The 14,276-nt window shown below is 40.9% G+C and overlaps 2 protein-coding genes across 2 annotated transcripts in view; one reads left to right on the forward strand and one right to left on the reverse strand.

The window, feature by feature from the left end:
• Nucleotides 1-6,016, forward strand: part of LOC117510070 (5'-AMP-activated protein kinase subunit beta-1-like) — a 36,661-nt gene extending 30,645 nt beyond the window's left edge. Inside the window, exon 7 of the mRNA XM_034169684.1 lies at nt 5,491-6,016. Within this exon, the coding sequence (XP_034025575.1) occupies nt 5,491-5,568 (78 nt within the window). The 3' untranslated portion in view covers nt 5,569-6,016. The remainder of the gene's footprint in view (nt 1-5,490) is intronic.
• On the reverse strand, nt 5,783-13,783 carry pla2g1b (phospholipase A2, group IB (pancreas)). Its single transcript, XM_034169685.1, has 4 exons — nt 13,707-13,783; nt 12,305-12,461; nt 12,083-12,210; nt 5,783-6,406 (listed from the first exon to the last, which is right to left on the reverse strand). The coding sequence occupies exons 1-4, from the start codon at nt 13,753-13,755 to the stop codon at nt 6,285-6,287; spliced, it is 456 nt and encodes a 151-aa protein (XP_034025576.1). The 5' UTR covers nt 13,756-13,783; the 3' UTR covers nt 5,783-6,284.
• Nucleotides 13,784-14,276: the final 493 nt, after the last annotated feature.

Below are 14,276 nucleotides of genomic sequence, written 5' to 3' on the forward strand. Positions count from 1 at the left end.
CTAGAATTAACAGGAAGCCAATGAAGAGAGGCCAATATGGGTGAGATATGCTCTCTCCTTCTAGTCCCTGTCAGTACTCTAGCTGCAGCATTTTGAATTAACTGAAGGCTTTTTAGGGAACTTTTAGGACAACCTGATAATAATGAATTACAATAGTCCAGCCTAGAGGAAATAAATGCATGAATTAGTTTTTCAGCATCACTCTGAGACAAGACCTTTCTGATTTTAGAGATATTGCGTAAATGCAAAAAAGCAGTCCTACATATTTGTTTAATATGCGCTTTGAATGACATATCCTGATCAAAAATGACTCCAAGATTTCTCACAGTATTACTAGAGGTCAGGGTAATGCCATCCAGAGTAAGGATCTGGTTAGACACCATGTTTCTAAGATTTGTGGGGCCAAGTACAATAACTTCAGTTTTATCTGAGTTTAAAAGCAGGAAATTAGAGGTCATCCATGTCTTTATGTCTGTAAGACAATCCTGCAGTTTAGCTAATTGGTGTGTGTCCTCTGGCTTCATGGATAGATAAAGCTGGGTATCATCTGCGTAACAATGAAAATTTAAGCAATACCGTCTAATAATACTGCCTAAGGGAAGCATGTATAAAGTGAATAAAATTGGTCCTAGCACAGAACCTTGTGGAACTCCATAATTAACTTTAGTCTGTGAAGAAGATTCCCCATTTACATGAACAAATTGTAATCTATTAGACAAATATGATTCAAACCACCGCAGTGCCTTTAATACCTATGGCATGCTCTAATCTCTGTAATAAAATTTTATGGTCAACAGTATCAAAAGCAGCACTGAGGCCTAACAGAACAAGCACAGAGATGAGTCCACTGTCCGAGGCCTTAAGAAGATCATTTGCAACCTTCACTAATGCTGTTTCTGTACTATGATGAATTCTAAAACCTGACTGAAACTCTTCAAATAGACCATTCCTCTGCAGATGATCAGTTAGCTGTTTTACAACTACCCTTTCAAGAATTTTTGAGAGAAAAGGAAGGTTGGAGATTGGCCTATAATTAGCTAAGATAGCTGGGTCAAGTGATGGCTTTTTAAGTAATGGTTTAATTACTGCCACCTTAAAAGCCTGTGGTACATAGCCAACTAACAAAGATAGATTGATCATATTTAAGATCGAAGCATTAAATAATGGTAGGGCTTCCTTGAGCAGCCTGGTAGGAATGGGGTCTAATAAACATGTTGATGGCTTGGATGAAGTAACTAATGAAAATAACTCAGACAGGACAATCGGAGAGATAGAGTCTAACCAAATACCGGCATCACTGAAAGCAGCCAAAGATAACGATACGTCTTTGGGATGGTTATGAGTAATTTTTTCTCTAATAGTTAAAATTTTGTTAGCAAAGAAAGTTAATGGAATACTCAGCTCAATAGAGCTCTGACTCATTGTCAGCCTGGCTACAATGCTGAAAAGAAACCTGGGGTTGTTCTTATTTTCTTCAATTAGTGATGAGTAGAAAGATGTCCTAGCTTTACGGAGGGCTTTTTTATAGAGCAACAGACTCTTTTTCCAGGCTAAGTGAAGATCTTCTAAATTAGTGAGACACCATTTCCTCTCCAACTTATGGGTTATCTGCTTTAAGCTACGAGTTTGTGAGTTATACCACGGAGTCAGGCACTTCTGATTTAAAGCTCTCTTTTTCAGAGGAGCTACAGCATCCAAAGTTGTCTTCAATGAGGATGTAAAACTATTGACGAGATACTCTATCTCACTACGAGTTAGGTAGCTACTCTGCACTGTGTTGGTATATGGCATTAGAGAACATAAGGAAGGAATCATATCCTTAAACCTAGTTACAGCGCTTTCTGAAAGACTTCTAGTGTAATGAAACTTATTCCCCACTGCTGGGTAGTCCATCAGAGTAAATGTAAATGTTATTAAGAAATGATCAGACAGAAGGGAGTTTTCAGGGAATACTGTTAAGTCTTCTATTTCCATACCATAAGTCAGAACAAGAGCTAAGATATGATTAAAGTCGTGGGTGGACTCATTTACATTTTGAGCAAAGCCAATAGAGTCTAATAATAGATTAAATGCAGTGTTGAGGCTGTCATTCTCAGCATCTGTGTGGATGTTAAAATCGCCCACTATAATTATCTTATCTGAGCTAAGCACTAAGTCAGACAAAAGGTCTGAAAATTCACAGAGAAACTTACAGTAACGACCAGGTGGACGATAGATAATAACAAATAAAACTGGTTTTTGGGACTTCCAATTTGGATGGACAAGACTAAGAGTCAAGCTTTCAAATGAATTAAAGCTCTGTCTGGGTTTTTGATTAATTAATAAGCTGGAATGGAAGATTGCTGCTAATCCTCCTCCTCGGCCCGTGCTACGAGCATTCTGACAGTTAGTGTGACTCGGGGGTGTTGACTCATTTAAACTAACATTCATCCTGCTGTAACCAGGTTTCTGTAAGGCAGAATAAATCAATATGTTGATCAATTATTATATCATTTGCCAACAGGGACTTAGAAGAGAGAGACCTAATGTTTAATAGACCACATTTAACTGTTTCAGTCTGTGGTGCAGTTGAAGGTGCTATATTATTTTTTCTTTTTGAATTTTTATGCTTAAATAGATTTTTGCTGGTTATTGGTGGTCTGGGAGCAGACACTGTCTCTACGGGGATGGGGTAATGAGGGGATGGCAGGGGGAGAGAAGCTGCAGAGAGGTGTGTAAGACTACAACTCTGCTTCCTGGTCCCAACCCTCGATAGTCACGGTTTGGAGGATTTAAGAAAATTGGCCAGATTTCTAGAAATGAGAGCTGCTCCATCCAAAGTGGGATGGATGCCGTCTCTCCTAACAAGACCAGGTTTTCCCCAGAAGCTTTGCCAATTATCTATGAAGCCCACCTCATTTTTTGGACACCACTCAGACAGCCAGCAATTCAAGGAGAACATGCGGCTAAACATGTCACTCCCGGTCCGATTGGGGAGGGGCCCAGAGAAAACTACAGAGTCCGACATTGTTTTTGCAAAGTTACACATCGATTCAATGTTAATTTTATTGACCTCCGATTGGTGTAACCGGGTGTCATTACTGCCGACGTGAATTACAATCTTACCAAATTTACGCTTAGCCTTAGCCAGCAGTTTCAAATTTCCTTCAATGTCGCCTGCTCTGGCCCCCGGAAGACAATTGACTATGGTTGCTGGTGTCACTAACTTCACATTTCTCAAAACAGAGTCGCCAATAACCAGAGTTTGATCCTCGGCGGGTGTGTCGTCGAGTGGGGAAAAACGGTTAGAAATGTGAACGGGTTGGCAGTGTACACGGGGCTTCTGTTTAGGGCTACGCTTCCTCCTCACAGTCACCCAGTCGGCCTGCTTTCCCGGCTGCTCGGGATCTGCCAGAGGGGAACTAACGGCGGCTAAGCTACCTTGGTCCGCACCGACTACAGGGGCCTGGCTAGCTGTAGAATTTTCCACGGTGCGGAGCCGAGTCTCCAATTCGCCCAGCCTGGCCTCCAAAGCTATGAATAAGCTACACTTATTACAAGTACCGTTACTGCTAAAGGAGGCAGAGGAATAACTAAACATTTCACACCCAGAGCAGAAAAGTGCGGGAGAGACAGGAGAAGCCGCCATGCTAAATCGGCTAAGAGCTAGTAGCTGCGCTAAGCTAGCGGATTCCTAAAAACACGCAAAGTGAATAATGTGTAAATAATTTAGAGGTAATTCAGCAGAAGGAGTGCTTTAGTTAAGGCACGTAAAGATTACACTGTGAAACAAATCGTTATCTAGGTAACTAGATCAATCTAACTGCACAGATTAAACAGCTAACAGATACAGAAAAACACCGCTGTGCTCCGGAACAGGAAGTGATACAATACCGCAGTGAGAGCCAACCACCAGTAGAGGCAAGCAAGATCAAATCAAAACCAGGCTAAATCAGGCTTCTCAATATAAAAATTTCTAAAAATCAATCAATCAATCAATCAATTTTTTTTTATATAGCGCCAAATCACAACAAACAGTTGCCCCAAGGCGCTTTATATTGTAAGGCAAGGCCATACAATAATTATGAAAAACCCCAACGGTCAAAACGACCCCCTGTGAGCAAGCACTTGGCAACAGTGGGAAGGAAAAACTCCCTCTTAACAGGAAGAAACCTCCAGCAGAACCAGGCTCAGGGAGGGGCAGTCTTCTGCTGAGACTGGTTGGGGCTGAGGGAAAGAACCAGGAAAAAGACATGCTGTGGAGGGGGGCAGAGATCGATCACTAATGATTAAATGCGGAGTGATGCATACAGAGCAAAAAGAGAAAGAAACAGTGCATCATGGGAACCCCCCCACAGTCTACGTCTAAAGCAGCATAACCAAGGGATAGTCCAGGGTCACCCGATCCAGCCCTAACTATAAGCCTTAGCGAAAAGGAAAGTTTTAAGCCTAATCTTAAAAGTAGAGAGGGTATCTGTCTCCCTGATCTGAATTGGGAGCTGGTTCCACAGGAGAGGAGCCTGAAAGCTGAAGGCTCTGCCTCCCATTCTACTCTTACAAACCCTAGGAACTACAAGTAAGCCTGCAGTCTGAGAGCGAAGCGCTCTATTAGGGTGATATGGTACTACGAGGTCCCTAAGATAAGATGGGACCTGATTATTCAAAACCTTATAAGTAAGAAGAAGAATTTTAAATTCTATTCTAGAATTAACAGGAAGCCAATGAAGAGAGGCCAACACGGGTGAGATATGCTCTCTCCTTCTAGTCCCCGTCAGTACTCCCATCCCCTTTGGTATAATGCCTGTAAATAATCAGTTTTATTGCCAGTTTTCTTAGACAAGTCAGGGTATGGATACATGAACATTTTTCCAAGTCAGTAAATATGTCTTGAACTTTATTTACATTAGTTATGAAGAAATACAAACAGTATGACACTCTATGGTAAATCTGTGTGGAGTAGACAGTTCTCAAAAACTGACAAGGAGGAGACGAGTGAAGAAAGCCACCAAGACAACCTGGAAGACGTTACAGGGTTCTGTGGCTGTAATTGGAAAAATTGTGCGGAGTGCATGTTTTGCATTTTGTATTCCCAGTTATGCAGTGGTACAGAGGAGGTTGTTATTAAAAGGAAGACCTGAAAGTTCAGCTACAAGGTACATCTGAGATGCAAGCCTAGATTTAATGTTTTGGTGAAACCCTCCTCTGTAAAGCTCAATTTGTGACCGTATAACCAGCATGAACGTCCACAAATCATTAGACAGGGTTATTCCCTAATTAAGCTTCATGACCAGAAAAACATGAAACATCTTGAGTTCTGTCTTCATTGAAATAGAAGTCAAAGTAAAAATCACTGTGGGTTTTACTGATTTGTAGTTGCATTGCTGCTGTTCTTGTTGTTGGTTCATTACTTCTTCAGTACTTTTGTGTACCACATGAGCTCCTTGGTGAGAAAATTCAGGTATTCGCTGCAGTGTGAGGTTGATGTGAACCTCTGTGTGGTCTTTGCTTCAGGATGGAGTGATGGTTCTCAGTGCAACACATCGATATAAAAAGAAGTACGTGACCACTCTGCTGTACAAACCCGTGTAGTCCAGAGACACCGGTGGGACACCACCTGGCGGAGGGACACCACCTGCTCTGACATGATGCACATTAACAGTTTCTAATGGTTCTTTGGCTCATTAAATAAAGGGGAAATTCTTCTGTGGAATTACGGAGCTGCTGCCTGTATTTTATGAAGATGATGTCAGTCGGGTTCCAAATATTTTTAATATGTATTTGTTGTGTGCTTCACGATGATGTCATATGACATTTGATGTTCTATGTTTGAAGTGATCCAGATGGTTAATTAAAAGAAAAGTCTTCTGGTTATTTTTTTTTAAAGGGACTGTTTCTTAAAAACGATCCACAGGCTGCTGGAATCCTACCGCAGAAGCAGCGTTCTGTTTAAAATGTCGTTTTCTTTAACGTTGGACCTTTGACCTTTTCTGTGAACTTGTTATAGTCCAATAAATGCAGCATGAGGAAGAAAACCGCTCAACACGCTGTTTGTCAGTGCTGTCTGTAATGTTTAACTGAGCTGGCGTTAGATAAAACCTGAGCAGTGAGACAAACGCAGCTGCGGCTGGACGCGAGCAAACACACTCAAGGACACAAACGAGCCGTCACGGACGCACAGAGGCATTTTTTATTTGAAACTGATGGCAATGTACAGACCCGAACGGTGTGGCTCCATCCGGTTTGGTGTAAAAATGATTAAAGTGGAAACACGTGCATCACCACTGCGGCAGTCTTTGTCATGCGACTCAGTTCTCACAGCGGACAGGGTCCACATCCTTGTTGTCTGCATTGTACGAGGTCTCAGCAAAGCAGTGAGCCGCTGCCCGGTCACACTCGCACACAGCAGCTTGGCATTTGTCATTAGTGGCTGCAGAGACACATTCAGTCCCCATTAAAGGTTATCATGAAAACGTCTTAAAAAGACCAGTTTAAAAATGTATGAGGGCTATGTGGAGGGTTTTCCCAAATCTGAATCAGGATAACTTCCTGCATGTAAAAGTACAACTCTAAATACTGGATTTTGTAAGGGTGCCCAAAGATAAGGGCCATCATGTAGTATCATTCAGCATTAGCATAAACTCAACATCTTGTCGATTTTGGCCCCACCTTGCTGGTGGCGTATTGAACACTTGTCTCTTGACGCTGTAAAATGCCCACTCAGACTGAAATGAACGGCAGCTGGCCGCTTTGCCTGTCTTTTGTAGCTAATGTGGCAAAGGGGTGATGGGGTTCCAGCCATTCTTGACAGCATTGTACACAATGCCATTGGCATGCCCTCTGCTGGGCATACTACGTAATAACATGACTTACAAGAAAGTCTTTTGTACGACTGTAAGTTTTTGTTAATCTTCAGAAATTCTGTCCTTTCGTACATTATTCCCGGAAACCTTCACATCTTAAAACTCCAGAACCATAAAAGTCTCAAAATCAACATTTTTATAGATTAATATAGGGAGGTCAAAGCCCTGTGTGCCAAAATCATGCATTTCTGACATTTATAAATATCTTTTTAACACACTAGTACAGTTGTGTACTAGTGCACTTAAATCTCTTCAGTTTAAAAGTTAAATCAACTTTAATAATACAACCCCTGGCAATAATTATGGAATCACCGGCCTCGGAGGATGTTCATTCAGTTGTTTAATTTTGTAGAAAAAAAGCAGATCACAGACATGACACAAAACTTAAGTCATTTCAAATGGCAACTTTCTGGCTTTAATAAACACTATAAGAAATCACGTAAAATAACTGTGGCAGTCACTAACAGTTACTTTTTTTAGACCAGGCAGAGGGGAAAAAAATATGGAATCACTCAGTTCTGAGGAAAAAATTATGGAATCACCCTGTAAATTTTCATCCCCAAAACTAACACCTGTATCAAATCAGATCTGCTCGTTAGTCTGCATCTAAAAAGGAGTGATCACACCTTGGAGAGCTGTTGCACCAAGTGGACTGACATGAATCATGGCTGCAACACGATGTTAATTGAAACAAAGGAGAGGATTATCAAACTCTTAAAAGAGGGTAAATCATCACGCAGTTTTGCAAAAGATGTTGGTTGTTCAGAGTCAGCTGTGTCTAAACTCTGGACCAAATACAAACAACATGGAAAGGTTGTTAAAGGCAAACATACTGGTAGACCAAGGAAGACATCAAAGCGTCAAGACAGAAAACTTAAAGCAATATGTCTCAAAAATCGAAAACGCACAACAAAACAAATGAGGAAGGAATGGGAGGAAGCTGGAGTCAAGGTCTGTGACCGAACTGTAAGAAACCGCCTAAAGGAAATGGGATTTACATACAGAAAAGCTAAACGAAAGCCATCATTAACACCTAAACAGAAAAAAAACAAGGTTACAATGGGCTAAGGGAAAGCAATCGTGGACTGTGGATGAAAGTCATATTCAGTGATGAATCTCGAATCTGCATTGGGCAAGGTGATGATGCTGGAACTTTTGTTTGGTGCCGTTCCAATGAGATTTATAAAGATGACTGCCTGAAGAGATCATGTAAATTTCCACAGTCATTGATGATATGGGGCTGCATGTCAGGTAAAGGCACTGGGGAGATGGCTGTCATTACATCATCAATAAATGCACAAGTTTACGTTGATATTTTGGACACTTTTCTTATCCCATCAATTGAAAGGATGTTTGGGGATGATGAAATCATTTTTCAAGATGATAATGCATCTTGCCATAGAGCACAAACTGTGAAAACATTCCTTGCAAAAAGACACATAGGGTCAATGTCATGGCCTGCAAATAGTCCGGATCTTAATCCAATTGAAAATCTTTGGTGGAAGTTGAAGAAAATGGTCCATGACAAGGCTCCAACCTGCAAAGCTGATCTGGCAACAGCAATCAGAGAAAGTTGGAGCCAGATTGATGAAGAGTACTGTTTGTCACTCATTAAGTCCATGACTCAGAGACTGTAAGCTGTTATAAAAGCCAGAGGTGGTGCAACAAAATACTAGTGATGTGTTGGAGCGTTCTTTTGTTTTTTTCATGATTCCATAATTTTTTCCTCAGAATTGAGTGAGTCCATATTTTTTTCCTCTGCTTGGTCTAAAAAAGTAACCGTTACTGACTGCCACAATTTTTTTCCTGATTTCTTATCGTGTTTCTTAAAGCCAGAAAGTTGCCATTTGAAATGACTTTAGTTTTGTGTCATGTCTGTGATCTGCTTTTTTTCTACAAAATTAAACAACTGAATGAACATCCTCCGAGGCCGGTGATTCCATCATTTTTGCCAGGGGTTGTATATTGAATTGATGGTCAAGTGATTTCCAAAACTTGGGCTGGTTGATGTGCTGAGAGCCAAAAATCAAGTTACAGTTTTCATATCAGCAAAAATAACACAGATACCAATGTTTGTGAAAGGGTCATATCTGTTGTTTCTGTGTAGGCTCTCAGTTGTCCAGGTGGTTTCCATAGTAGAGAAGCTTGAAACTTCGACTGGACTGGGTTGCGTGACGTGAGGACGTTTTGTTTCAAATCGCAGAAGCTTCCTCAGCTAATATTTTTGCTCTGGTAGTCTGACGTCCGTCTTGACTCTTGTAGAGAAGATTTCTTCTCTACAAGAGTCAAGACGGAAGGCAGATATTAAAGGAGACCTGCACTGAAGAAAATGCAGTCAGATTTTTTGAACAAAAAATGACTTACATTTACACATAAGATCCTTCTGAATGTAGTAAAGTAAATCTGCAAGCCCAGATCTGTCATTCAACGGAGAAATCTTCATTTGAAAATGACAAATTTACAGCTAACATTTAGCCCTCAGCAAATTGTCCCTCTCATCATGGACCGCTGCCGAGACGGTCACGGACCAGACCCTCTCCCAGCATGCATTGCGCCAATTGGAATTTGTGGATTTACGTCAGTTTGCATCTGCAACTTTTCTGTCTTATCGGAAGGGATGCTACTTTTTTAAAACTTCATATTGTCTTGCAGCACGTTTGGTGAGTACACATTTCTTTTATTTGTGCTTGAAAATTATTTTGGGGGACTTTTTCATACGCCCGTTTGAGTGGTGTCGCAATGAAAATCTACTGTCTTTCGCCTCTGGTACCATCGCGGGATATAGAGGCGAGATCCGCAAAGAATCCCAGACCTCTCTCAGCGTCCATGGAGCTCTGGGGTTCCTATTGCCGAGACGTGCGGTGCTATGGATTTTGCTGCAAGAAGTCTGTCCTTGCAGCAACAGGTGTACCGGCCGCTTCGCATTAAAACAGCGAGTATAATCTCAGGACTTGTGCCAAGTGTGCTGCAGCTCCATTCAGTAGACAGAGAGGTGATGCCGGTGCTGTGCGCTGAATCTGACACAACACCAGGTGCAAAGCAGACACGGGCGGTGTGAGTGGCCCGCGTCGGCGGTTAACGAGCCCGCAGACTTAATAAGCGCAGCGGAGGCAGAGAGCGGGAGAGGAAGAACGGCGCCCGCTGTCAATGTCGTTGCTGATCTGAGCACACAGATCTGTATCTCACATTCATTGCAGCTTACTTTTGGATGTTGAAACCAGGGACGTGTATAAGTAACATTACTAACAGATAAAATCAATTTCAATGCGGGATCGGACTGAAGGCGGAGCGGGCGTCGCTCGTCCCTGACGTCATGGAAATGGATACGGCTGTACAACTGTTTTCACAGAGGCTAACATTTTAGCTGCAAATTTGTCATTTTTAAACGAAGATTTCTCCGCTGAATTACAAATTTGGGCTTACAGATTTACTTTACTGCATTCACAAGGGTCTTATAAATACATATCAGCTATTTCTTTCTGAAATCTGACCACATTTATTTCAGTGCAGGTCTACTTTAACAGCCAAATGATCAGGCTCTAGATTTTAGATACATTTATGAATAATTTAATATCAAATTGAAATACTTGCAAATAAATGTTCAAATCCCCTGCAGTTCGGAAGGCAATCATGGGAATAATGAGGTCAATCAGTGTGGGGGTCTGCAGTATTTCTGCAATTAACTAAACTGCATATTCAGCTCTGAGGACCAGCCAACCTCCTTTTTGGGCCATGTTGGTATCTTTTAACATGCACAATGACCACAACACAAAATGTAGACAGACAGGGTTATCAGCAGTCTTGGATAAAGTACTTCAAAGTAATACTTGAGTGAAAGTACAAGTATTTTACCGTAAAACTGCTTTGGTAAAAGTTAAAGTCTCATTTTAAAAAATATTACTTCAGTAAAAGTCTTAAAGTATCTGACATTTACTGTATTTAAGTATAAGAAGTAAAAATTTCTCATAAAATGTATTTTAAGTAAAAATATTGACCAAAAGGAAATCCAAAATGAGTGGCGCTTGAAACGGCAACACGAAAAGAAAGAGTGGTGTCTGGAGAAACCAGGAGGTGGCCTCAGCTCCTATAAAAGGTTGGATCCGCCTCTGGCGGAGCAGTTGGTGACAGGATGAGAGAAACAGGTGAATGTATATAGCTGTAAATAATGCTGCTGTTCTTTTTCTAAAAATGCAGTCGTTTTCCTGGAAGACCCAAACACACTTCTCTGTTAAACACAACAGCCAGGCTCTTGTGAAACAGAACAGTCATTTATAGCTACACAGTTCTTGTAAATTTAAGGAAAAGTAAAAAACAATGCAAGCATCACCACCACCAACCACTGCAAAGCAACCAAACACGGCGCTCTTTCTGCTTTCGAATCCAAAATGCGTGCCACTTTTATTGATTGATTGAATTTAGTTAGTAAAATAATGCACAAAATACATATGTAATTGCCCATTAAAATACATGGATAGCAGAAGAAAGTGAAACACACAGCATTTCTCTGTGAAAATTTCAAATAAAATAAAATAAACGACAGCCACGCTGGCCGGTTTTGTCGGTACTGAAGTTTTTCCATTAACTCTGATTGTGCGCTGCACTCCAGGATCGCCAGCAGCCGATCCTGGAGCCGGTATGCGTGCATCAGTGTATGCGTGTTTGGAGTCCAGAGCGCAGATGTTTTCACCCTCCACAGTCTTCCTCTTCCTCGGCAGGGGCACAGATTCATCCTGTCATCTTTTTTTTTTTTTTGTCTTTTAAACTTGTTTTATGTCAAACATGGCATTGAAGCTGCAGGGGTGAAAGACGCTGCACTCCGGCTTACTATCACCTCTGCAAACAGGCATTGACCAATCAAATTCTCTTCTCATTTATATTGTAGTAATGAGTAACGAAGATGTTAAGAGAAATGTTTCGGAGTAAAAGTATGCATTTTATTGGAGGAAATGTAGTGGAGTAAAGTGAAAGTCGGCAGAAATGTAAATACGAAGTAAAGTATACGATACGTCAAAATTCTACTTAAGTCCAGTAACAAAGTATTTCTACTTCATTACATTACCACACTGCCTATCAGAGTGCTTGTGTAGTCATGTTGCTGATCACTGGGCCCTGTTGGCCATCAGAGGCCACTGTTAGAGGTATTACAATCCAAGATTTAAATTAAAATCATAAGAACTAGCAACCTAGCAGTCGATGTCAGTGCACGTGTAAGCCCTACCACTGCAAGTGAGTCATAGTTTTACCTGAACAAGATACTTCTTGGTCTCTGCATGTGTAGTCGTAAACCAGGAAGTAGGGAAGCTGGGAGATGCCACTGCATCCAGGTTGTTTTCTGCTGCTTTCGTAGCATTTGTCGTGGATGTAACAGCAGCTGAGGACGGACACAAACATCGGGACATCACAGGTTTTACCCGTTTGAAACAGTACTGATGTAGAAAACAGATCTGGTGAATGATGGTTCCTACTTGTCCAGCGTGTCTAAGGGGCTTCCTGATCCTCCGAAGCCGCACCAGCAGCCGTAGTTGTTGTAGATCATTGGGTTGACATTAGGCTGAGTGCAAACGATCATCTTCCCAAACTGCACTAAGTCTCTGGGCAGCTGTGGCGCACCGAGCGCACAAGCTGGAGATGACACAGTGACCCATCAGGCTTTAAAATAGACAAGATTGTCAGCAAGCAGAACGACTGCCCAGATTCAAAAAAGGAAAACTGCAAATAAGGATCATTTTACAAATGGCTCTTTTAAAAGTGGGCTTGATACATGCTTGACAGTTCTTATTAGTCCACAGGACTAATTAGAACAGGTCCACAGGATTAGTACCATCAAGATTTGTGCGTCCGAAAATTTTCTGAAAAACCTTTTAATGAATTTTTCTGAAATTTGGTCCAAATGATCTTTGGCAAATTGGACATTCTAATTGAACCCCTGTGGGGCCACCAGTGTCCCCAAGAGGGGGCAGAGAGAGAGAAAAAAGCCATGTTCACATTGTTCCATTCATTGTAGAAAATGTCCACTGTTCTACAGGCAAAATGCTTCTGAAATAAATACAGTCAAATTTTGGGCCACAGAGAATGAACATGATGTCTGATATTGTTGACCCGGCTCTAGTTTTTATTGCCTTCTGGCCAAAGACTTGAAGGCGGATCATGTTGTGGCGATTTCCATCTGTCTGTCCCAAAAAGGTTATAAGCATTCTGAAATCAACTCTCACATTTTTAGGAGGAATTTCAGGAAACTTGGTACAATTCCTTGAAATATTATCAGAATGTATCAAGCACTTGTACCAAAGTAGCGTTTTCCGGCGGGGGACACAGCACTCTCAGCGCTCTGGTTGAGAGATGTTCATACATACGGCACTCAGGGTTAATGACCCTTTATCTGATGTTTAAAGTGTTACAAAAAGAGGATGGGTGAAAAATGATCATATAAACAGTCAGAGAAACATGAACAAACCTATGTTCATGATTTATAATGAAAACTTTACAATCACAATATAATTATGGAGACGTAAAATGTAAAACTTAAATATCCTGGACACAGCAGCCAATCAATTTTTTAGTGTCATATTTGAATTCAGCATGAAAAAAACCTCATCATAAATAGCACATTTTATTTCTGAAAATTTGTAGACCAGCGTTACTGTATTTCCTCAAAAACTATTCAGTCAAGCTATTCAAGCGGTTGAAGATGAGAAAGTGATGAACTATTCAATCATTTTTCACCAGATGTTCCTTGTTCGATGATCTGATCTTATACCATATAAGTTGCCCCCCAGAAGGATAAACAGTTATCGGGTGAATTACACACATAATTGGTCAAAATGATTATTTTTTTGTCCAAAGGACTTCAGGGTGTCTTTGTCTTACCTGTGAAGAAGAGGAGCAGCAGAGCAGCTGTTGGCTTCATGGCAAACATCAGGAAAAAAGCAACGTTTCCAAAGATGACTCTCATAAGAGAACAGACGAGAAAATAAAAGATAAGAGGAAATGCAGAGGGTGGGACCAGGTCTACAGCAGAAAAAAGACCAAAAAAAAACAAAAAACATGCACAGTTATTATCATGTAGAATCAGAATAACTGCTTAATCTGTCAATCATTCTTTGCTCTTTAACCTGTAGATTATTCTTTACTATTCAGTCAGTCATTCTTTATTTCTTAATCTGTCAATCATTGTACCTTGTGTATAATGACAATAAAAAGCATTCTATTCTATTCTTTACTCCTGCATAACATGAAGTTGGGCAAAAGAAGCAGAAACTGGCTTAAAAAGGGCAAAAAAAAAACAAAAAACAAATTGGCAAAACCGCAAAAAATTCCATCTGCTGTCCAGAGGACAGACAATGGGACAGGCGTGTATGATCCCGCGGCAACAGTTTTGTGCACGCTTGTGTGCATGTGCACGAATACACAAAGACAGATGTGAGACTGCACGTCACA

The sequence above is a fragment of the Thalassophryne amazonica genome, chromosome 5 (assembly GCF_902500255.1).
Source record: "Thalassophryne amazonica chromosome 5, fThaAma1.1, whole genome shotgun sequence".
Taxonomy (NCBI): domain Eukaryota; kingdom Metazoa; phylum Chordata; class Actinopteri; order Batrachoidiformes; family Batrachoididae; genus Thalassophryne; species Thalassophryne amazonica.

Coding starts and splice junctions, on each gene's coding strand:
- pla2g1b (XM_034169685.1), bottom strand. CDS start 13,755: ATGTTTGCCATGAAGCCAACAGCTGCTCTGCTGCTCCTCTTCTTCACA. Junction 12,462..13,706: donor GCTGCTCCTCTTCTTCACAG/GTAAGACAAAGA, acceptor TGTCATCTCCAG/CTTGTGCGCTCGGTGCGCCA. Junction 6,407..12,082: donor CCAAGAAGTATCTTGTTCAG/GTAAAACTATGA, acceptor GTGTCTCTGCAG/CCACTAATGACAAATGCCAA.